This window comes from Monocercomonoides exilis, assembly GCF_001643675.1.
Source record: "Monocercomonoides exilis strain PA203 chromosome Unknown scaffold10-1930038, whole genome shotgun sequence".
NCBI lineage: Eukaryota > Preaxostyla > Oxymonadida > Polymastigidae > Monocercomonoides > Monocercomonoides exilis.
The window spans coordinates 445,692-469,584 of record NW_027150555.1 but is presented as its reverse complement, the minus strand read 5'-3'; the positions used below and the strand labels follow the sequence as shown (position 1 = coordinate 469,584).

Here is a 23,893-nt window from a genome sequence, read left to right as displayed (position 1 = left end):
ATTAAAATTAACAATTACATATAAGACACAAATCAAAGAAACGGAAATCATATCAATTTGACTTCTCCGTTCCATCATCATCGCTTAGTTCATCATCGCTGATGAGATATAGCATATCATCAGAGAACATATCAACCTGTCTGAATGGCAGAAGCGATACTCTTGTGGCATCTGTTAAAGAGGGAACAGGCTCGCGATTGAGTGTCTGCAGTCGCTTCTGCTGCTCCTTCAGTGCAAAAAGGGTAAATGCTCCTCCTTTGTGAATGCTCGATGCACTTGAGGCACGAGAACTTAAAAGCTTGCTTGTTTCATCGCTTATGGGCGAGAGTGTCGAATAGGTTGACGATGGCGTCAAATTTGGAGTTGAAATTCGTTTCGATAGTTTTTCTTTAACATTTTCATCTTTCACTTTTTGAATAGAAGATTTCTTTCCAATTGTGCGGTTTGTTCCATATATCCAGTGTAACGAGCTTCGATTCTGCATCTGTCCATTGTGTGTCTCTGGTGTTGCAAAAGGCGGAGCAACAAAAGCAGCTGCTTCTTTGCTTTCCTCACTCCAAGCAGGATTCAATGTTGGCGGAAGAGAAGGATGAGAAGGCGATGAGGCGTGTGTTGTGAATGACCCACGCAGCATCGGATGAACAAGAAGAGTGTTGTGGCGTGAAAATTCTGGCTGATGCAGAGAAAAGGTTGTTGAAGTGTGTTGTTGTGAATGTGAGTGATGTGATATTATTGAATGAGATGAAGACTTTCGAGGAAGTCTTGACGTGGTTGGTGTTGATGGAGGTGTTTGAGGATTCGCTGCATTTGCTGGGAAATGCTGATTAGCTTGCTTCAATTTCGCATTTTGAGAGAAATCTTTCTGAAAATGCAAATGTTTCTCATTCGCAGCAAAATCAAAAGCGTTGTCTTTTTTCCCCAATTCTGATAGAGCCCTAATTTCATTGCTTTTTGCTGTAGGAACAAACGATGGCAAACTCGTCACTGACTCAATTAATCCATAAAACTGTGGAGCTTCTTCAGTTTGATTGTACCGCGAAGGATTTGCCTCACTTACAAGCTCTGATTCCACATTGGTTGATGTTTTTTGTTTATTCCGATGGAATTTGAAGTGTGTTGGAGCAACTGGCGGATTAGGCAGGCTCGAGCGTAAATCTGATCTGCTTCCGCAGCCAGAAATCGAAGTGCGACTAACGCGGTGAATTGACGAAGTGTTTGGGCGGATTCGCCGATTGAAATAAATCGACGGTGACGCTGTTGAGCGGCGGAGGAAAGAATTGGCGCCTTTTTCTGTTTGAGTCGAAGCGGAAGTGATGGAGCTTGCAGATTTTTGGTGAATGTTCTTCTGAAAGTTGCTGAAAGAAATTTTCTTTTTCCTTCCTGAAGCATTCACAGCTGATGAAGGATGGCGGTCCTTCTTCTCCTTTGGTAGTTTCGGTGTGAGAGTCAAAGTGAAGGTGGAAAGTGGATCAATCGAAATGTCCGCATTTTCCGGTGAGGGGAAATCGTCTCCTTCGACAAGCAGCAAAAGATCGACTCGCGAAACAAGCATCCATTTGGCTTCTTCGCTCGTTTCATCTGCGCAGGCACTGCCTGATAAGTATTCATTGCTTTTTCGTTCTTCTCCATTCATCTCATCCATAACTTGCTTTGCTGGTGGACTTTTCTCTCCGATTGCTCTGTCAAATGCATCGTCCCTCTCGTCTGACGAACGAATGCCACTTTTTCTGCTTTCGCTTTTAGATAAACCCTTCCCAAATTTCAGTGTCACATCGATTTTCTCCCTGTTTTTCATGAGAAATGATCGAATAACTGGACAAGCAGGATTTACATCAATTGTCAGATCGCTTATTCGTGTTCGTTTTGCTTTTCTTCCTTTTCCATTTGTTTCATCTTCTTCGTCAGGCAATCTTGCTTTTCCTCCTGAAACAAGCCACCCCTGGTCGAAAATTCCTTCTCTTCTGAGTGCGTCTTCCTTTTCGTTCTTTTCCTTCCTGTTTGCAGCAACCCTGTCTGCCTCTTCTTTCAGCCTTGCCGCTGCCTTCCATCCACTTGCTCTTTCTTGTGATGCGCTCTTTGGCTTCACTGTGGTAACGAAGGACGATTTTGACGGTTGGAATGGAAGCTCCTGTGGAACCGCAGAAAGCACACGCTCGGCAACTGACGGAGAACGAAGAGCTTCAACCTGCTTCATTGAAACAGAAGGAGAGGGGCGATATTCAATCAGTGAAGAAGTACTTTTATCGGACAATGTTGTTTGCTCTAATGTTTGAGTTGATATGTTTGAAGCAAAAGAAGATTCCTTCATGCTCCTGAACGACTTTTCAGTCAACACACAAGCAGATTGCGAGGCGTCTTGCTTTATTTGAGGAATAATCAGAAGAGTGATTGCACACTCGTGCAATTGTCCATCGGATATTTCAAGTGAGAAAGATACCATGTCTGTTGTAGGCTGCTCAAACATCGGAAGAGGCTTTGGAGCAGGTGTTGCTATAAGTGAAGGTGTCAAAGAAGGCGAAGTGGGTGCAGAAAAAGAGCTGTTCAAAGATGGAGATCCTTTCGCAGAATCTGGCTGAGAATACGAATGCCGCGGTGAAGGAGAAACAGAAATTGCAGGGAACGGAGAAGGTAAGCGTGATGGCGACAGCGATGGCGAAATAGAATACGGAGGAGGTGACAACGACGACAGATGGCTCGATAGCGTGGGAGATGTCGGAAACAAAAGCGGCGAATATGTTCTTTCTAGCTGTACCGAGCAAGCACGCACCTGTGTGGATCCTGGTGGAACAGCAGATAGAGGGCGGTTAACAGCCTTTCGCGTGCTGCGCTTTGGGGTGCGATTGCGCTTTGGACGTCTGGTGCCTGCAACAGTCGATGGGCGAAGCGGAACTCCGTTCGCATAATCAGACAATTCGCCGGGCTTTGTCGGGAACAAGGACGGATCGATTGTCGGCTTGCCGTGTAAAAACGTCAGAGGAAGACGAACTGTGCCTTCTTCGCAGATGCGGCGTCGTCGGCGGGGTGGAGCTGATCGAAGCGGTCGGGTTGGTTTTGAAGTATCATGGCTTGTCTGTTGGGGCCTTCCTCTTTGGAACTGGATAGAGAATGCATCAACACATCCGCAGAAGAGTGAGTGGAGAGTATACTCATATTTGTGAGTTGTTGCAGATGTGCCGCGAATTGGATTGGCAAGCGGTTGGAAACGGAAGGGAAGAGTCATTGTTGAAAGGATAGAAATTACTTGGAAACCATCTGCAGTTGATGTGCATAAGTCAATGGAAGAATTAAAAGTTGTGAATTCTTCGCTATCTTGTGAAGGAAGTGAAACAATACCAGCAGACAAAAGAGAAAGCACAAAATGGAAGACTGATATCTTCAGTTGAATATCTTGTGCGCCGCGAAAAGTGTCTTCATCGCATGCGTTTGGCGAGAAAATAGGTGGAACTTCAGTTAAACGGAGAGTTGCTGGTGTGCTGATTGCAGTGGAAATAATATCAAAAAGCTGAGCCGTCAGCATCGATCCTTCTCGCTGATCTTCAGGTTGTTTCAAAAAGCCTTCTGAACTAAATAAGAATATTGGAAGATGAAGCAAAAGCGAAAGTATAAATCTTAGAAGCTCCGTTGGTTCTATACTGCAAGTTGGAGGTGTGGACGAAGGTGTTGGTGTTGATGAGCTCATTGATGAGCATGTGCTATTCAGTTTCAAAGTGCCATCATCATATCTGCAGCCTTTTCTTTCATTCTCCGCATGTGCTTCAGCATAGTATTTGTTGTGCTGCTGTGATTTCTGTATTGAAGAGGAGAGAATGATTGGAAGGCATCGATCATCGCAGTATAATCCATTTACAATAATAACAATTCCTAATAAACCATTTTGGATTGTAGCACAAAGCGATCCGAATTCAAGCGACGCTTTGCTGATCAATGCACATTTATCTTTGGGAAATGTGGATTCGAAGCTTATAACTTTCTGGATCATTGATTCCAGCGCCTTTTTAAGGGGTTTAAGAATATTTTCATTTATGAATTTTTCGCAAATAATTTTAAAAGTCAAACATCAAAGCATATCCAAAGAAGTGATTTTATGGATTCCAGTGATAATTTTGGCATTTGTCTAGAAAATCTCACAAAGAAATATAGTGCCTAAAAAAAAGTTTTTATAAAATAAAACTGCAAAAAGCACACATCAAAGCAGATGTTTTCGTATGTTTGAATTCCTTTCAATATGTGTGCATTATGATATCTTTGTATTTCGAGATTCCTATAAAAAGGATTTTTACACAATTGAGATTGTTATACAAACCATTCAAGATTGAAATCTTCGAATGGAATCGAATGAAATTCTTCCACTTGGTGGCAATCTTCACTTTTTTGAGATGACATTTCTTATATTCTTTTAAGATTCAAAAAACTTTCAAATCGATGAATTTTTTGAATGAGTCAAAAATTAAATTTGAAAATGATTTTAAAAGACAACAACAAACTATAGTGGTTCAATAAACCAACTGTAATAAACAAATAGTAGTTTAAAAAATATTTGTCACTGTTAAACAAAATTTTATTTTTTTTTTCGAATATATAATTTAATAATTAATTATTGGAAAAATTAACTTCTTTTTCAAAATTGTCTGAAAATTATAATCTATGATAATTAAATTTATTAATGTGAATCTGAATTTCCTCATGAAGTTTATCAATACTCCAACATAATTTTTGAAATGAAATATGCTTTGAATAAACTTTTACTAATATATACATATGCTTGTCATTGTGATCGTCAACTATATATATATATATATTAATAATAATTTTCATCAGATTTCATTTCTTGACCTTTCAATGGTGTTTTCTTTTTGCGTGATTTGTGCAAATTCATGAATTAAAAAAAACAAAACAAAATAATGCTCATAAAGCACAAAGAAGATAAATATTTACATTCTATTACACACTCAAACAATAACAAGTCAGTTGGATATAATAATTAGCGAATTAGAAATCTGGTCAAAAATGAGATTAATACTCAATAAAGGTGATAAATACATACATTACAAAAATAATTCAAAAATTATGTTTTAAAAAAACGAAAGATAAACCAAAAATTCAAAGTGAAAATATGGTGCTAAAACGATATCATAAAAGAAATCGCGAATGCAAGAAGTCTAATGAAAAAAAAACTGTGACAGCCAACGAAAGTTCAACTTTCAAATGGATATTATCAAATATACATGTATAAACTTCAACAAAATAATCAATAGCTATTATTCACACATTTCATCGCAACATAATATTTTGCTGTTGTTCATTTTTTCAAAATTTCCAAATCGCTTTTGATCTTGCCAATCATCAATGGAGTTTCGTCGATAGCGATGAACAATAAGTGCAACTGCTTCCATTTCCATCAACGTTTGCATCTTCTTCAAAGTCAAGAGCATCTGACACTGTTGGCATGACAGCGCCTGCTGGAAAACGCTGGATAAACTCCCTCTTAAGCCCAATCAATGTGCACCTATCAAACGGATTTGGAGACAAACACGATTGAACAACTCCTAAATAAGTTGATCCGTTCACTTTCATCAAACTTGGAAGTTGCCCCTCACTTATTTTCCTTCCAGCCATCTCAGCCTCATAATCAGAAAATGGAATCTCCAGTGTCAAACATTCCCACAACATCATCCCAATGGAAAACGAAACAGAAGCTTTTGTTGCTCCCATCTTCATATTGATCAGCAGCTCAGGTGCCTTCCATCGCAAACACTCATTTCTGTTGTCTTCATCATCCTCAAACGCTGATGAAGGTGGAGGCGAGTGTGCGTATCTCTTGCTCCTTCTTGAGCCATCAGACGAAGATGTTACAATCGTGGATGATGAAATCGAAGATGAATCTGAATCGGAAGAAGAACACTCCGAGTGCATGGCAACACAGATAACCATGTGTTCTGAAAACAGCACAATGTGAGGACTCAGATTAGCCAACGATTGAAGTTTGTTTTCCATCTCATCAAATGAGTGAAGTGCGCCATTCGCCACCCAGAACAGGATTTGGGCAGCGGTCACTTCTCTCTCCTGCAGAGTGCCAATCGCAATCTCTTTCTTTTCATTCCTCCCATGCAGCAACATGAACAACGAATCTCGCAGATCCACAATCAGCTTCTCATGAGGCGAAGAACAGGCTATTGCATCCACCAAGTTTGACATGGATGAGGTGGTGGGGCACAGGCTTTCTGTTCGAACAAATGTTGTGTCTGTGTCTGAAGTGTCTGTTGTTGAAGTGGATGAAATGGATGGAGATGGTGTTCTTTTTCTTGTCTCTTCCTCCTCCTCTTTTTCTAATGCCCAATCGGGAATCTTGTCTGAGTCCTTTCCCAATATGTATTCTGTTGATCCACTCTCGCTCAAAAGATACTCTTCAGACTCCGAATGCACCATCTCCTTCCCATTCATTCTCTTCTTTATCCTCTCTTCATTTTTCTTCTCTGCTTCTCTCTCTGCTCTCCTCCATTGCTCCTCAGGTGACATCTCCATCGTCACCATCTCAATCAGCTTCGGATCTTTTCTGATGTTGTCTTCCACAATTATCTCCAATTCTTCTGTTCGTCTCTTTTGCTTCTTCCATCGAACAGCCAGAACAATTGACACAACAAGAACTATTAAGAACAAAACAACAAATATAACTATCACAATCCACATCCATAACGATTTCCCTTCTTTTCCTCCTTCAGCAATTCTTTCATCCCCTTTTTGTTCAATTTCACTTTTGTTCTTCAGAATGATTGAATTTGTTGAAGAAGGAGATTCTGATCTCCCAAACAAAACATGTACGCTCACCTCAATTTCATATCCACAACTGCTGATGAGATCTTTTGCTACACTCCCTTCAACTTCTCTTTCTGACAAGAATCCATTTGAATCAAATTGATGTTTTTCAATCTCTTTCTCTTCTCCAAGACTCTTCACAACTGAGAATGACAAATTGCATGGAACAAGAAGCATCCCTTTGAATGCCAGTTTCATTCTATCTGTCTCGCCTTTTGCTTCCACACTCTCTAATACAGGAATGAAGAATGATGAATCTCTCTCTGAAACAATCCCTTCAAAACTGCACCCTTCATTCAACATCCAAAGCGATGAATTTGGCAAAACTCCATCTCCTCCTTTCAAACTCATCACATTCAATATTCCAGAATCTGAACAGATGAAGTTTCTTCTCAGCGATGGATATCCCTCAATTGATGGATTGTTGTTTTCAAATCTTCCATCATAAACAGTAATTGCCCCTCCACTCATTGATATTCCACCTTCTGGTGAATTCGATATTGTTGAATCTTTCATCATCACAGAACTATTCACAACATCCACAAGAGAACCTTCCCATCTGCACATCTCCTCTTCTTCATTCAAATGATATTCATTTCTCTCATTTGCACTTCCATCAAACACGCATGATCCAATCCTTACATTCAAACATTCACAAATCTCCATCATTCTCCCCTTCTCTTTTGTACTCCTGCATTTCGCAAAAGAGCAGTTCAATACACTCACATCTTTTTCAGCTCTATCCATCCTCATCTCACTTCCTTCATTTTCCACAGAGATATTCTCAAAATTCACTTCCTTCGTCTCCACCTCTGCCTTCATTCCAATGCGAATCACTTCTCCTTCACTAACAATCTCTGAGATGTTTGTTTCAAAAACCACAATCTTTCCCTCTTTTGTTAATGATAGAAGTGGTGCTGTGGTGCAAATCCCATCAAATATTGTTTCTGAAATCTTCAGCTCTCCACTCTCCACACTCACAATCGTGTTCTTCATCACCAGATCCATCGTTGCTGAGCTAAATCTGCACTCAGAAATCTCCAATTCCCCATCCTTTTCTTTCAAAATACTTTCCTGAACTCCTTCAAATGATTCCCCAAACACAAATTCACACCTCTCCACAGCACACTCATTCAAAAACACAATCGCACTCCCTTCGCTCCCTGTTTCTTCAATCCTTGCATTAAAATGGATGGTTGCCTGCGCTCTCTTCAATGATTTCACATTCAAATCTCCTATCTCACACTCTCCACCAATCAAGCATTCTCCATCAATCCACATCACGTTCAAAAGACTTTTTTCAATATGTTGAATCCCACAACTTATGCTCAGACACGGAGTATTCTGTGCTCCACACTGTCTGCTATCGCTTCCATTCACACTCACAAACACCTGAGTTGAGTGAAAGAATGTGATCAGCGGAATCAGATCAACATCAATTTCATTGACTGCATCCCTCCCACAAATTGAGTTGTTCGACTTCAGAGCATCCTGGCTGAAATCCAGCACAAACAGCGTTTCATTCACCTGCTCTGCAATCGAGTGGCACTTGATGAACACATCCTTCCCCACAAATGCCTCGTTCATCACAAATCGGATGTTCTCCAATCTCAGTCCAAGTGGTGGTATTTTTGTATCAATGCATCCCTCATTTGGATCAAGTGCATCAATCATCACTCCTCCTCCTCTCCCATTCACCGTTGAACACTCACACATCACAAATGAGCATCCTCTCACCTTCAGATCGGATTCTCCACTCTTCAGACACACCTTCATTCCTCCACCTTCCTCGCTCATCTCACTCATGCACTTCGTCAGCACACACCCTTCCATCACACATTCCACACCAACTGAAAACGAATCCATATTCGCAATGCATGGGTTGTTCCCTTCGAATGTGATGTTTGTGAATGTTGAGCTGTTCATCCTCATAATTGTCTTTGCATTTCGTTCTCCATTCTTATTCCATCTGCTTACATGTGCTTCCTCTCCCTGTGAAATCAGACTCTTTTCAGATATGGATGAGCTCGATATCGCAAGATTCACCACATCAATCACTTTCACTTCTGGAGCAAACTCCAAAAACCCTTTTGCCAGAACGAACTGAGAAAGAGAGCAATCCTCAATCATAACACTTCCTCCATCCGCTTTCATCAAACAATACTTCGTTTCTTTTGTTGAATCCTCACAAATAAAAGAACAGCTCATAATTGAAAGTGTTGCAGAAGAGGAGGAATATGATTGGATAAATGATAAATGCTTCCCCAATTCATTTGGAAGAGAAAATGACAGGTTCATGAAAGAAAGACAAATATTCGATGTTATCATCGACTTTCCAATATCCTCATCATCCATTTCTCTCACTTTCAGAACTGTTCCTTTCTCGCTCCCCTCAATTGATACAATAGGAGTTATTGATAATGATGATGATTGCAAAGATATTGATTTTTGAAGCAATCCTGATTCAACAATGCTGATAGAGGTTTCCCCTTCCTCAAGTGTTGCATATCGCAGTGAAATCAGATGATCGACTGATGAGCATGGAGCTTCTGAATACCCACACCCACTGAAGTCTCCTCCTGCCTCTTTCGAAACAAACCCATTCCCACTCCAATTATCCCACAAATACACAACCAGTGGAATCACATATCCCTCTCCTGTTGTCTTCCTTTCCCATCCACACAACTCATCCAATGATCTCAACTCCTCATCACTCATCTCCCATTTGAAATGATCCTTGTTCACAATCTCACTCAGATCCCATCCCGAAACAAACATATTCTTCCCTTTCCAGGCATTGCACCCCTCAAATGTCATTCCTTCCAAAATGACTGTTCCCAATTGATTGGGAAGTTCAACAAACATCCCTCCTCCCATTCCTCTTCCTCCATCCTCAACATCCTCTCTTGGCACAACACATCCCGATAATTTCACTCCTTTCACTTTCAATGTTCCTCCCTTCCCTACTGATATCATCATCCCCCCTCCTTTCATTCCGCTTTCACCTGAACATGTTGAGGATATATTGCATTCTTCAATTTTCGCATTCCCATTAACGCCCATCCCAACATTCAAGCATCCCCCACCTTCACTCCCACCTTCCACTTCCACTCCACTCACTCTGCTTTTCAATATCTCCAATTTCACTCCACTTGTCATTGATATTGGCGATTTCCCATTCACTGTCAGTGTCACTCCACTTTCCATCACAAATCCATCAACAATCAGATAACCTCCTGCCATGTCAATGATGCTGTATCCTATCTTTCCACTTGTCAATGCCCCACTTTCAAATGAGACTGAACAGTTCGTCACACTGAGTGTTGATGTTGAATGAATGAATGCTTTTCTCCTGGAATTCAACTGACTCTTCACAATAAATGAAAGTCTCCTCATTGCCAGTGAATTCGAACATCCAACAAGATAATCTTGTGTGGCTGATCCTCCATCACTCACGTTCACTCCCATCCTCTCCCCCGCTGATGATGTTATTCTGCCTGAAATACTCACACCAAATGATGATGGTCCTGTGATTTCCTTTGCTATTGATGAAGATGAGACAACCTCTATTTCATTCACAGTGCTGCTCATTCTTGAGTTCGCACAATAATCAACTGTCAAACACCTGAATCCATCAAATCCACAATGATTATGGTCCATCCCATTTCTTCCACTCCCATCAACAATCACTTTTGTCCCCATTGTGCACAAATACACAAACAGTGGGATCACTCCACTTTCATCCCCATTTTCACTCCCACTCAGCTTCAACACATCTGATGGAATGGTGCTTGCGTCAAAAAATGCAAATGAACTGGTATTCACTTTTGACTCAAGAAACACTCCACTCCCACAGCTCACAAACACATCCTTCCCATATTCTGCAACATTCCCATGATCTTTCGAAAACTCAACATTCTGTCCAATTGTCAATCCACATCCCCCACTCTCCATCAACACAAACATCCCTCCTCCTCTCCCTCCATTCCCTCCATTATTCTCTGCCTTATTCCCATCAATCACACTCGTTCCATTCACAACCACTTTCCCATTTCCCTTCAACACAACATATATTCCTCCTCCCTTTCCACCAACACAACTGCACCCATTCACATTACATCCATCAACAGTCAATGTTCCACTCGACCCAACTGTTCCTTTCATCCATCCTCCATCTCCTTCATTCCTTTTGACTCCACTGATATTGCATCCTGAACAAATCACACTCGTCATTCCTTCACAAAATTCAATCGCTGAATGAGCTCCAAACACAAGTGCTCCACCAATCACAAATCGTTCCATTTTCAGACTCCCACCTTGCACATTCACAATGCTATATCCAAAGGCTACACTCGATGTGCTCTCTGATGAATGAGCAACTGAGCAATCTGTGAGTGTGAGTGATGAGCTGGTCAAACCAATGAGCGATGTTGCACTCGACAAGGAAAATGGAATTTGGAACGCAATGTTCTTTATTGAGCTTGCCCTCTGAATATTTATCAAATACGAAGATGTCATTCCACTCGGCACCCTCGCATTCACATTCGTCTTGTTAATCCCACAATACACCTCCCATTCATATGACCCCGCCATCGACACAACCTCTCCCAGCTCAAACCCTGAATCCAGCACAATGTTCTTCTTTGACGAACTGAATCTGTTCTGTGAAGCAAACGCGATCGTTTTGCATGGAAAATACCCAAACCCACAAAACCACGAGTCATATCCTCCATACCCATTCACCGCTTTCCCCACATGTGCTGCTCCTGAAAATGTGTCAAAAAACACATTCAATGGGAATATTCCCATCCCTATCTCGTTCCGGTCATATCCCATCAGCTCATCATAAATAGAAACATTTCGTGAGAAATTCAGCTTTGTGGCTATTATTGTCCCACTCACCAGCCTGCTCCCATTCACAAACACATCTTTCCCTCCATTTGAAGCACTGCAACCAACAAAACTCACTGATGATATCGTAAAATCAAATGAGTCATCTGCCAGAAATAGCATCACTCCTCCTCCATATCCTCTGCAACTGCATCGATTAAATGCTGTTGCTCCTCCACTGTGTGATGTTGAATCTCCAATTCGAACTTTGCTTGGTGGCGCTTCCAACTCAACCTTTATCCCTCCGCCATTCCCATTCACACACTCGCACCCTTCCATCGTTGCATTCCACACCACAAATGTCTCTCCTGCCTTCACCCTCTTTGCCAACACAACCCCATCCCCTGTTGTCCGATTCACATTTCGAACTGTCAAATTCCCCAGAATGCTCTCTCCTGATGATGATCCTGCTGATGATGGTTCAGCAAAGAGTGGTTGATTCATTTTCATGTTTTTTATCTCAACATCACTCATCCTCAATTGCGACAGAGCCAACACAAACACCGATGCCGATATTCCACTCTCTCCATTAACGCTTGATGAGATCACCACATCCTCCAGAGAAAGAGTCCCGCTCCCAACAGACACCACAAACACATTCGGTGACGAGCTTCTTATTGAGTTGTGATCGATCCCCACATGCCCCATCTCCAGCTGCCCACTCGTCACGCTGAACAGCGTTGGAGAAGGCGAAGAAAGCGCACTTGTCCCAATCACACTCACTGCTTTCCCTTTCCCAACAATTGAAATCTTCTTTTCCCCAACACTGATCGTCGCCCCTTCGCTCACATGCTTTCCACTCAGCACTGTGATCGAAGAGTTCAGCTGTGCCATGCTCTTCTCCGCAGCATGTCCAACTGTCTTGCAAGGAGCAGAAGCACTCATCCCACACATATCACTTGAGTCATCTCCACCAAACCCCACATAAATATTCTTTATTCCTTCATTCAACCACCACTTCTTTTGCGTGTGTTGATATGACCAATTACCAGTTGTATAATCGAATGCAAAACAAACTCTCTCATCATCACGGTTTGTTGTGTAAGATTCAAATAACGGATTACCTGATGATGGCATAAGATTGTAACGATCTTCGAAATAAATATCGCGACCACATGGAGTGGAATCAGTGCATGTGCAATTATGGAAAAATAGGAAAAGGCAATAAACATGATCTTCTAACATCACTTCACGCCAAGGAGCAAAACATAACGCTCCTCCTCTTGATACTGCTAAACAAGAAATAAACTGAATGCTCCTCATTTTGAATTGCGTGGCTGGAACACCTTTGCAAAACATCCCTCCTCCAAGCGTATTTGTGATTGAGCAAGAAGTGAATGAGCACTCAAAAATGCAAGCACTTTCTCCTTCTCCCTGTTCTTCTTTAATGCATTCCGATTTTGAAACACCAAAAGATTCAAGATTAAGTCCACCTCCATTTCCATTTGCTTTACAATTCAAAAATTCGCATTCACTGATCCTTACACATGCAGAAATCGGACAAGCATATATTCCTCCTCCAATAAAAGTTTCAGATACACAACCATTGAATTTGCTGTTCACAATCTCAATTGAATCAATTGAATTGCATGTTATTCCTCCTCCAGTGTAGTGCGCAAGACAGACATTGAACGAACATAATTTCACTGAAAGCATTCCCATTGGCCGACTACACATGAAAATAGCTCCGCCATTTGATGCACTATCAGTGTAAGAATAAGTTGTTCCAGTTGTTCTTGAACCATTCCATTCGCACCAAGTGAATGTGTTTGCTCCATTATCTGTTAAATTCTGCCTTCCTGGGGATTTCTTGTTATCTTCGCTTCCAATGAATTCAACATTTCTTGTGCGACAACACCCAACAAATGAGGTGTTTGAAACAACCAGCGATGAAAGTGGAGAATTGATTGATTGGATGATTCCTCCATCATACACATCACAAACTGATAAGAATAAGCAGCCATCCATCAAAGTGGAGCATTCCCAACAAGATGTTGAAACAGATCCTCGAGAAGATGGAGATATCGAAATGTTGGAAAAAACCATGTTTGAGAGTGAAGCACTCTCAATAGATGGTGATGACAAAAATGGCGCTGAAGAGAGTGTCATTGAAGAAAAACGAGATGAACAAATCGAAACTCTTCCAAAACATTGCAAACGATCCTCAGTTGGATTTGAAGCAAAAAGAGGAGGAATTTGAGGGAATTGAGTTTTTGAAGTTTTGAGAGAGATATTCACCAATGTTGCACAGCTTCCCTTCAAATCCAATGGCGAAATACCACTTTCCACAATCACCCCACATCCATCCATCGCAATCTCACTTTCGCTCCAAGCACAGGCAATGCCTTTTCCATCTCCACAGCCCATCCCCAATCCTCTCAAATGCACTGACGAATTCTTCAAAATCACACTTCCTTTCATCTCACTTCTCCCAAATCCATTCCCCTTTCTGCCCACTTTCAAAATGTCAGTATTTGAACAATCCTCACGTTTTTCATCAAAAGGATCATTGCTCTTCACTTTGGCTTTGTTTTCCTTGTTTTTCATCAAAACCCTTTTTCTTTCATCAGCTCCTTCGCTGTCTCCATTTTTGAGGGAACAATGCATTTCCTCATTTTTTGTATCAAATGTTTTCATCTCAAATTCACCATAGTCTGATGAATGTTCACATGCAGGAATCATTTCGCTTTCTTTCTCTCCATCCTTCGAGAATGCATCTTCAATTGTTGAACCCAAGGACATGCACTGACATTGCAATATGGATGCAGAGGCAACAAAACTCAAAACAATAAAAACTCGATTTCTCATTTAATTCCCTTTTTATTCTGTTTTTCTCACTCGAGTTATTCTGTTATGGGTCATTTTGATAAATCATTCATCTTTTCTTCTCTTTTCCTGCCAAATCCAAAATTTGAAAAAGAATAAATTCTTCATGAAAGAATTAAAAATATCCACAAACTTTTTGAATCATCAATAATTAGAATTATTTGAAAGATATTTTTTCAATTTCCAACTCTTCAGAAACAACAATAAATGTTCTAAATATCAACTGTCAACAAGCTCACTCATCATTTTGTTTCATTCTTTTTTCATCATCTTGTTCGCTGAATTCAAATATGAAAGGATCAAAAAAAAAAATGAAGTAAATAGATTTTTCATTCAAAAACAATGAATAATCAACAAAAAGGCACAATGAGAAAGAAATACAAACATTCAAAAAAAATATATGAGATAAAAAAAGAACAATGAAACAAGTTGTTATTCCATGTTCTCACTTTTTTATAATCAAACTTTTTTTTATTTTTCAAAAATACATTCAGCTTGTCGTCTCAAACCTCATTTCAATCTTTCATTTTCTATTCATTATCTAATTCTTTCATCCTGTGAGTCAATACAGTTCCTGCTCATTTCACGAAAAGAAATGACAGTTAATGCAAAGATAGTGGATGAAAGATGAATCCTTTGGAATGCTGTGCAGATAGAAATATTCAACTCCAAATTTGAAAGAGAATAACTCCTGGCAAAATTCATATTCCAAAAAATGGATTTTTAACAAAAACAATGAAATAAAAAAATCAAACCAAATTGTCTTCTCACTTCATCTCCCTCTGAGAATTTGTTTCCTCAAAGTGTGAAATCAGCTCCGATTTCATTGTTCCTCATTTCCTTCCTTCTTTCGTAGTTGTCTTTAAATAACTTGAATCATCCAAAAAAGATAATTCCCTTCAGCTCCTGATTTGTCACAATTGCTGATTATCTTTTCAAAATCTGAATATTTCCCATTTCCATTTGTCTGTCTATTAAAAAAAACCAAATATCAATTAATCCAGAATAAGAGAAATAAATAAATAAAATAAATAGAATTCAAACAATAGATACAAACAAATATAAAACACCTCTTTTTGTTTTTCAATTGATAAGACTCCTAAAGGTATGCTTTGATTGGATATAACCTTTCCATCCAAAATCATTTTCTTCTTCTTCATGTTGAAATTGAAATTGTTGAATCTCATGCAACTGCTTCATCTTTCTTGATAACTCCATTTTTCCCTTTGTTCTCTTTTGGAATTGACTTTTCATTTGTATGATTGAAAAAATTGAAAATCCAGCCAATACAACGCATCAAAAATACTTTTGCTTTATTTGATTGCATCCGTTATAAAGAAGATGAAGGATAGCAAAGGATCCACCCTGCCTCATTAATGCTGATTTTCAAAATCCAGTTTGTTCATTCAAAGGAATATCAAATGGTGTTTCATCAATGAACTTGCTTTTCCAGAAATTGATTGATAACAGGAACAGCAATGAAATGGAAAAGAATGCAAATATTCGCTGATAAACTGAAAATCAGAAAATCTATTTGCAACAAGATTGACTGAATGCCTTCCAAAGAATTAGAGCTGGCAAATACAAATTTTCAAGCATTTTTCCTCTAATTACAAAATTCAACAAAGTTGAACAATATGCAGCGTTGGGGAGAAGCCGAATGCGCAACATTTTCCGAATGTTCTATTCCAATATGTTTATTTGTCACGATAACTTTCATCTCCATTTCAACTGCAATCTTGATAGAAATAAATTTCTATGATTGAAGTTGTCAAAAATGATTTCAATCTTGCAAAGCCAACATCTCCTTTGAATAAACAAACATGCGCATTTTGTTGTTGGCAAACATCACGATTTGATGTTTTTGAGCATCCAACAGAAGTTTTCAAGCTTTTTGTTTTTCAACAAAATCAAATTCTTTGCAAAGAATGAATAAAATAAAATACACACCACACAGAAACATAACTCTTAAGCCTGGGGATAATCATTTTTTTCGATGGATGAAGACAATCGCATCAAAAAACAAAAAATGTTAAAAACCCACTTTTTTCACGCTCATTTCAAAGCGATAAAGAAGTAGCTCTTTCCCAATTGAAACTATAAACTGTTCTCAGAGTTTCATGGAAGTTACAGAATGCATTGTCTTTTGCACAATTCCTGCGGACCAAAACATTGTATTTTGATCTTTTCGAAAATGTTATGTAAACGATCGTTCGTTTATTTAAATAAAAATGTGACAAAACAAAATTTTTAAAAATTCAAATATACAAGGAAGTGCATATTTTAATTCTTTTCAATAATTATCAGTGTTATTAAATCAATACACCAATACTTCTGAAAGTCCATTTTTTAATTTACAAAAAACGGCAAGAAAGATAATCTTGAACAAATTGTTTTTGTTAATATTTTTTAAAATTCAATACACATGTGTGATTATTTTTGAAACCTTATTATTTTTGTCAAATTTTTCAGATTGAATAATTGTTAAGAATATTCAAAAATGAACACTGTTAAGTGATATATCCATTTTGTGATTCCTCTGTAATTATTTCAAGTCAAACTGTTGCTTTATTAATATTGTCATTCATTCAACATTTGTGGGAAAATTAATAAATAAATAAATAAATAATTGTTTTTCTTATTTGTTGTTTTGGAATAAACACTTTCGTTCAAATTTTTATCAAAATCACATTCTCAATGAGATTTTTTTAATAAAAAAGAGCTGCAAGATCAATGCTTTCTGTTATTTCCTTTGCTTCAATTGAATTATAAATGTTTATATTTTTTGAAACACATTAAGATTTCAAAAATTTTTCTCAATCCTAACGAAAATGTGGTATCAAAAGAAAAAAAAAGAAAAAGAAAAAAAAGTCAAATATAAAATAAAAATAAATGAATTAAAAATGCATTTTCTTCATTCTCATCAAAGCAAATCCATCAACCAAGAGTGAATATTTTTAAATAAAAAGATTGGAAATTTTTGTTCTTGGCAAAGATTGTGCAAAAAATACTGGACAAGACCGATTTCTCAATAACCGCAAAATGAATGATTCTGATAATTTTTATCACAATATATCTCATCAATTCAAACTCATTTGATAAACGAGATTTTCAAAATAGCTTAATTTGTGCTCAGAGAAAATTGAAATTGAAATCTTTGAGAAATGAGATTTTGAGTTCCTCCGAGATTTTAAAAATAATTTTCTCTGAGCACAAATGAAGCTATTTTGAAAATCTCGTTTATCAAATGAGTTTGAATTGATGAGATATATTGTGATAAAAATTATCAGAATCATTCATTTTGCGGTTATTGAGAAATCGGTCTTGTCCAGTATTTTTTGCACAATCTAAAATTGTCACATGTTTGTGAATAATACATTAATGATATAGTTATTTCTTTATATACTGCAATTCGATATGAAAAGTTTGAAACAACAACGGAGCAAAAAATGAAATGTATGGTTTAGCTTTGAAATTTTGTAATTCACATCTCTATTTTCAAGGAATTGGATTAAGTTTTCTTAAAAGTTCCCTTCAAAGTTTAAAATACTCAACATTAAAAAGCTTTGCGTTCATAAGTTAACATTCATCAGCTCTCTTTTATTTTGATAAAATGTTTTATTCTTCATTTCACTTTTTCAGTGCTTTCGTTCTCAAAAACAACTGTCCTTTAATCGAAAATAAAAATAACAAAAATTTCGGATAATTTGTTTCAGAAACAAAAAAAAATCCCTTTTATTAATTTATTTATTTGCATATAAGTGCTCTAAACAATTGTTAGGGTTGATAATGACTCAATTCAAACATTGAAACGAAATTTGAAAAAAGCCTCATGAAAGTGACGATGCGAATAAAAAACAACACAATCATTTTTGGTTTCAATCAATAGGATATTATTTATTGGAAGTATTAATAATGGTGGACACTTTCAATGACCGTGGACAGTCGCATTATCTCAACAACCGTTGACACTTGCTTTTTGATAATAAACCCAATCATTTCTTCAATAAATACAAACTTATATGAATTGTTTTAATTACCCATTTAACACAATGAAATAATTCAAAAATCATTTATTCTTTTCGGAGAAACTCGGAGAATCTTATTTCTCCGAGTTTTTCCGAATATTACAATTGAATCTTTCTTTATTCTTGGAAGCAAGTTGTATCATTTTGGTATGACTTATTAGTTTGTATTTATAGAAGAAATGATTGGGTTTATTATCAAAAAGCAAATGTCAATGGTTATAGAGACAATTCCACTGTCAACAGTTATTGAAAGTGTCCACCATTATTGACACTTACAATACATGATTCATTTTTTAGATCTTAATATTGCATTTTTTTGCCATTTAGGGCAAAATATTTGGCTTCAGGCATTTTCATAGAAAAATTATGCACTTTTCATTCACTTTTTGAGATTAAAAAATTCAATAAAAATCGGTCGATTTATTGAAATTCGTGAAATGACACAATAATTTATGCTTTGATTTCAACGATGCATGCTTACAGAAATGAAAATCAAATTTATTTTGAAATCCGAGAAAGTGAAATAAAGTTATGAGTTAGGCAATTTTTCAATGCTTTGAGCAAAAAAAGCTTGAAAGTCCATACAGTTACCGCATAAAATACCGGACATCGCACAAAATACCGGACAAGATCGATTTCACAATAACTGCAAAAGGAATAATTCTGACAATTTTCCTCAAAATATAATTCATTAATGCAAATTTATTTGACATACAAAACTTTCAAAATAACTTCATTTGTGCTCAGAAAAAAGTATTTTAGAAATATAGGAGAAATAGGATTTTGAGTTTCTCCGAGATTTCAAAAATAATTTTCTCTGAGCACAAATGAAGCTGAAGTGAAGTCTCGTTTATCAAATGAGTTTGTATTGACGAGATATATTTTGAGGAAAATTGTCAGAATTATTCCTTTAGTAGTTATAGTTAGTGTTAATAATGGTGGACACTTTCAATAACTGTGGACAGTGGCTTTATCTCAACAACCATCAAAAGTTGCTTTTTGGCAATTAACCCAATTATTCCTTAAATGAATATGAACTTATAAGTCAAACAAAAATTAAACAACTTGCTCTGCAGAATTTTGAAAAAAACATTTTCTATTTTCGGAGAAACTCGGAGAAATAAGATTCTCCGAATTTCTCCGAAAACAGAAAATAATTTTAAAAAAAAATTTTTGTGCTGGATGGGTGATTGAAACAATTCATATAACTTCATATTCATTGAGGGAATAATTGGGTTAATTGTCAAAAAGCAACTTTCAACGGTTGTTGAGAAAATGCTGCTGTCCACAGTTATTGAAAGTGTCCACCATTATTAACACTAACTATATTGTGAAATCGATCTTGTCCGGTATTTTATGCGATAACTGTATTTCCCCCCATTTATTCATGAATTTTAAGAAAAAATCAGGAACATCCAAAGTCACCTCTTTCCAAAGAATTTCTCAACAAAAATAACTTTGGACAAATTTTTTTTTTCTAGTTTTTTAAGGAAAAAAATTTTTTATCTTAAAAAAAAAAATCAACTGAGTTGTGCATCAGTATTCAATTGGAAAGAATTTTTGAATAGTTTTTATCGTCTTGTCTGACATTGATAATCTGTTTCCATAATATAATTCAAAAAGGTTGAAGGGGGAATATTACTTGCCTTTTTCATGTCCGTTCCAACTTCTACGACAACTAAAACTGGCAAAGGCGAGGCAATAACTGCTGCAGGCATCCAGTTTAATGCAATGTCAGGACCAGGTTCCGGCGGGCATGTTTCTCGAATTCTTGCTCTCCATAAAAAACGTCAGGCACAAATTGAGGTATTCAATGCAATATTTTTTTACAAAATTCCATCATTTTTTATGAGAAATTTGCTGTTAATGATGCTCAATTTTTGACTTCAGGAATTTGAGCGGCAAAAGAAGAGAATCGAAGAAACTACAAAAATTGATTCCACTTTTGGAGAACGCTTTGTTTCACAAAAAGATGATGGAGAGGATAGACTTAGACAGTTTGTTTTTATTCTTTTCTCGCACTGCAGTATTTTGTGAAAATTTACTTCATCCATAAGAAATACTGTTGGCCTTCTTTCTCATGATCAGTTTTTGTCAATTCAACAGAATATTGAACTTGCTGAAGCCCAAAAATTATTAGAGCAAACTGAGGGAATAGAAAAAATGAGAGCAGAAAAAAAGAAACAGAAGTTATCTCTTCCATCTCAAAAATTATCTTTTATCACAGAAGAGGATGAAGACGAGGAAGAAAATGAAGAAGATGAGCTTGAAGGAGAAAAAAATGATAAAAAAACAGATGGATCAGAATCTAAACCCGGTTTTTTTTTCAAATATATTCGTCAAACTTTCTTTGATTAATTCTTATTAAAATAAATATTTCCAGTTGTTTTTAGGGTGTCGTGCAAAGATCCTACAGCCGATACTGATTTTTTGCCCGATAGAGAAAGAGAGCTTAAAATTGCAGCCGAAGTTGCTAGGTTGTCAGCAGAGTTCGAAGAAAAAACAGCTAAGGAAAAAAACGAGTTAATTGATGTTATCTATTCTCTTTGGGATGGATCAGGACATAGAAGAACAATTACAATTAAAAAGGGTGCAACGATTGGTGAATTTTTAACTGAAGTTTTGAAAGTCGAACATCAAACCAAAAATCTAAAGTTTGCAAAAACATGGTCAACAAGTGACGTGCTGTTTGTGAAAGAAGATGTTATTCTGCCTCATCACATCACATTTTACGACTTGATAGCATCAAAAGCCAGAGGAAAGTCTGGTCCATTATGGAACTGGGATGTCCATGAAGATATTAGGCTTATGGCAGATACGCGAATTGAGAAAGACGAATCCCACGCTGCTAAGGTTGTTGATCGAAGGTGGTACGAACAAAATAAGCACCTTTTTCCAACTAATAGATGGGAATTATTTAATCCTGAAAAGAAATATGAAACGTATACAATTCACGATAAACTTAAGGAGAAAAGAGAAAAGGAAAAAGCAGAACTCGAAAAATTAGAAGAAGAAAAAAGAAAGCTGAGGGCTATTGGAAAAGCTGTTTGATTTTTATATCATTTCATTTTTGTTTTAAAAATAGATCTATTTTACCACATTAATAAAAATTTGTTTCTGGAAAAGAAATTGAGAAATACTTGAGCTAATGGGGAGTACCTCTTCATCTTGTATGCATCTTTGATTAATATTGTTATTATTTAGTTACTTTTGAAATGCGTTTGCTTTCAGTCGAGAGATCAAAGCCTCGAATACACACATCCATATTTTTTGTGCTTGGAATAAGTACTCTCCAACTTTCATTACAGCTACTCTTGTCTTTTGGCGCACGAAGTATTTCATTTTATGATTTTATTTGCATTTGTATATTTCTGTGGAGCGTCATTGGATGTGGCTTTGGGCTTTTTGCGTCTTTTTATGCAGATAACCCTGCAAAATTTATGTTCGTCCCTTTACGCATCTACATGATGATGATTTTTACAATCATGCCATTTTGTTTTTATTATTACTTTACTCTTCCAATTTTACAGTCAGCTTCATCATTAGACACAATTACAAATCAGGCTGCAAATGAGAACCATTTGGGTTTATTAGAACCACTATATTCATTTTATTCTACCAAAGCATCGTTGACAATGCATTTTATGATTGCTTTTTTTGGTGCTGGTCTTTTGTTGGCAATGTTCTTTTCACTTCAAACAATTTCTAGAGTTACCACTCGCGCATTTTTTGCCGAATGCATTGGAAAAGCCACACCACAAATTTTGTTTGCATTAATTTGTTTCCGAGTTGCGTCGTTAATTGGTGCAATCCAAGATTTGGAAGGATTTGACTCAACAACATCAATACTGACTTCATTGAACAGAATGGGCATTTTGAAAAATGATTTCCTTTTAATAACGTTTAATATTGTAACTTTCATGCTTGGATTAGTTGCTGGTGTGTTATCTTTATGTGTTAGCTGTTGCGGAAAAATCGAAGAATTGGTTGGATTGGAATGGGAGCTTGGAAACGATGAAAATGAAGGAGAAGAAATGACAAGCGAGCAAGAAATGAAGAAAAAACGAATGATTGCCATTGTTAAGCAAGAAAGAGAAAGAGCCATTGAAATATATAAGCAGAAAATGAGAAAAAGAAAATGGCTATGTATTGCTTGTGTCGCGTGTGTAAGTATTTTCGTCCTCATGCTTCTCAGCACAGAATGCCTTGCTGTTGCAAGGGCAGCTCATAAACAGGCAGAATTCATCGATAGTGGATCTCGCGATGATGCTAGAGAAGGAACTTTTAATGCCTTTGAATGGACAGTTGCTGGTATTTATATTATTTTTTCTTAATGTGTTAATTTTTTTGCGAAAAAAAATATTTTCTTTGTTTATTTATTCAATTTTGCTAAACGTTAATATAAACATTTACCAGCTCTTCATTTTGCGGAAACGATTTTCATATCCGTTTCGTTGATAGCAACTTCCTTGTGCTTGACGCAGTATATTTTAAACGTATGAATACGTTTTTATAAATCTCAATAATAATTCTTGCTATTTTCTGTCTTAATCTTTCATGCGCTAAAATTATGAAAATATTTATACTTCAATTTTTTTTTCCTGTTTCACATTTTCCTTTGACAGCTTCCTTCTGTCTGTGGAATCCAAATATACACTCGCGAGCAGCAGCTTTCTCTGTATGCACTTAAGCATCCTGCTGCAATCACCTCCTCATCAAATTCACAGATAATCACTCACAGCGCCCACGTCATTGCACCTCGATCTTCTCTTCACACTTCTCCTTCTTCAGCGTCGTTCTCTTCAGTCGCCTCCGCATCGACCCGCAACTCTCGCACACCCACCATCACAAGCACTTCATCGTCTATCGCTGCTTTGCAGTCTCTTCCGAGCAATCTCTCTTTGATTTCTGCTTCCACACCATCACATCACATACGAAGAACGTCCCGCGGAGCCAGCACTTCCACCGTACAGTCATTTCGACCGTCTTTTGCACGCTCGGTGAATGATGACTGGATGGACAACGATCTGAATGGAGATTCAATGGACTTTTCATCTCTTCCTGTTCAGTCTCGGGCTGCGCTCCCTTCTCGGCCAATAGCTTCGCCTTCTTCTTCACTATTGCTCCACAAGCAGTTCTCTTCTCAATATCTGCAGTCATCACAACAGTCTTCAACCGCCCTTCCATCTTCATCTGCTCAGCATCGTAATTCTCGCCATCGTCATCCAAAAAAACCGTCTATTCCGAAAATTGTAATTACATTTTAGTTACAAAAAAACATAAACTAATGTTTTGTATTTATTTGCTTTTATTACTTTTTATGATTTATTTTGCAT

General features: G+C 37.3%; 3 protein-coding genes across 3 annotated transcripts; 1 reads left to right on the top strand and 2 right to left on the bottom strand.

The window, feature by feature from the left end:
- Nucleotides 1-52: 52 nt before the first annotated feature.
- Nucleotides 53-4,110, bottom strand: MONOS_6500 (uncharacterized protein; the record flags this gene model as incomplete). The annotated part of the gene is made up of 2 exons (XM_067876740.1): nt 53-3,991; nt 4,057-4,110. 2 exons carry the CDS (start codon nt 4,108-4,110, stop codon nt 53-55), a joined length of 3,993 nt encoding a protein of 1,330 aa, XP_067731904.1.
- Nucleotides 4,111-4,831: 721 nt separating this feature from the next.
- MONOS_6501 (uncharacterized protein) lies at nt 4,832-14,445 on the bottom strand (the record flags this gene model as incomplete). Its single annotated transcript, XM_067876741.1, has 1 exon — nt 4,832-14,445. One exon carries the CDS (start codon nt 14,443-14,445, stop codon nt 5,344-5,346), a length of 9,102 nt encoding a protein of 3,033 aa, XP_067731903.1. The 3' UTR covers nt 4,832-5,343.
- Nucleotides 14,446-20,197: 5,752 nt separating this feature from the next.
- On the top strand, nt 20,198-23,824 carry MONOS_9334 (putative protein FAM50; the record flags this gene model as incomplete). Its single annotated transcript, XM_067879825.1, has 7 exons — nt 20,198-20,363; nt 20,448-20,554; nt 20,615-20,874; nt 20,941-21,602; nt 22,088-22,868; nt 22,974-23,053; nt 23,183-23,824. The coding sequence occupies exons 1-7, from the start codon at nt 20,211-20,213 to the stop codon at nt 23,822-23,824; spliced, it is 2,685 nt and encodes an 894-aa protein (XP_067731902.1). The 5' UTR covers nt 20,198-20,210.
- Between the last annotated feature and the right edge of the window lie 69 nt (nt 23,825-23,893).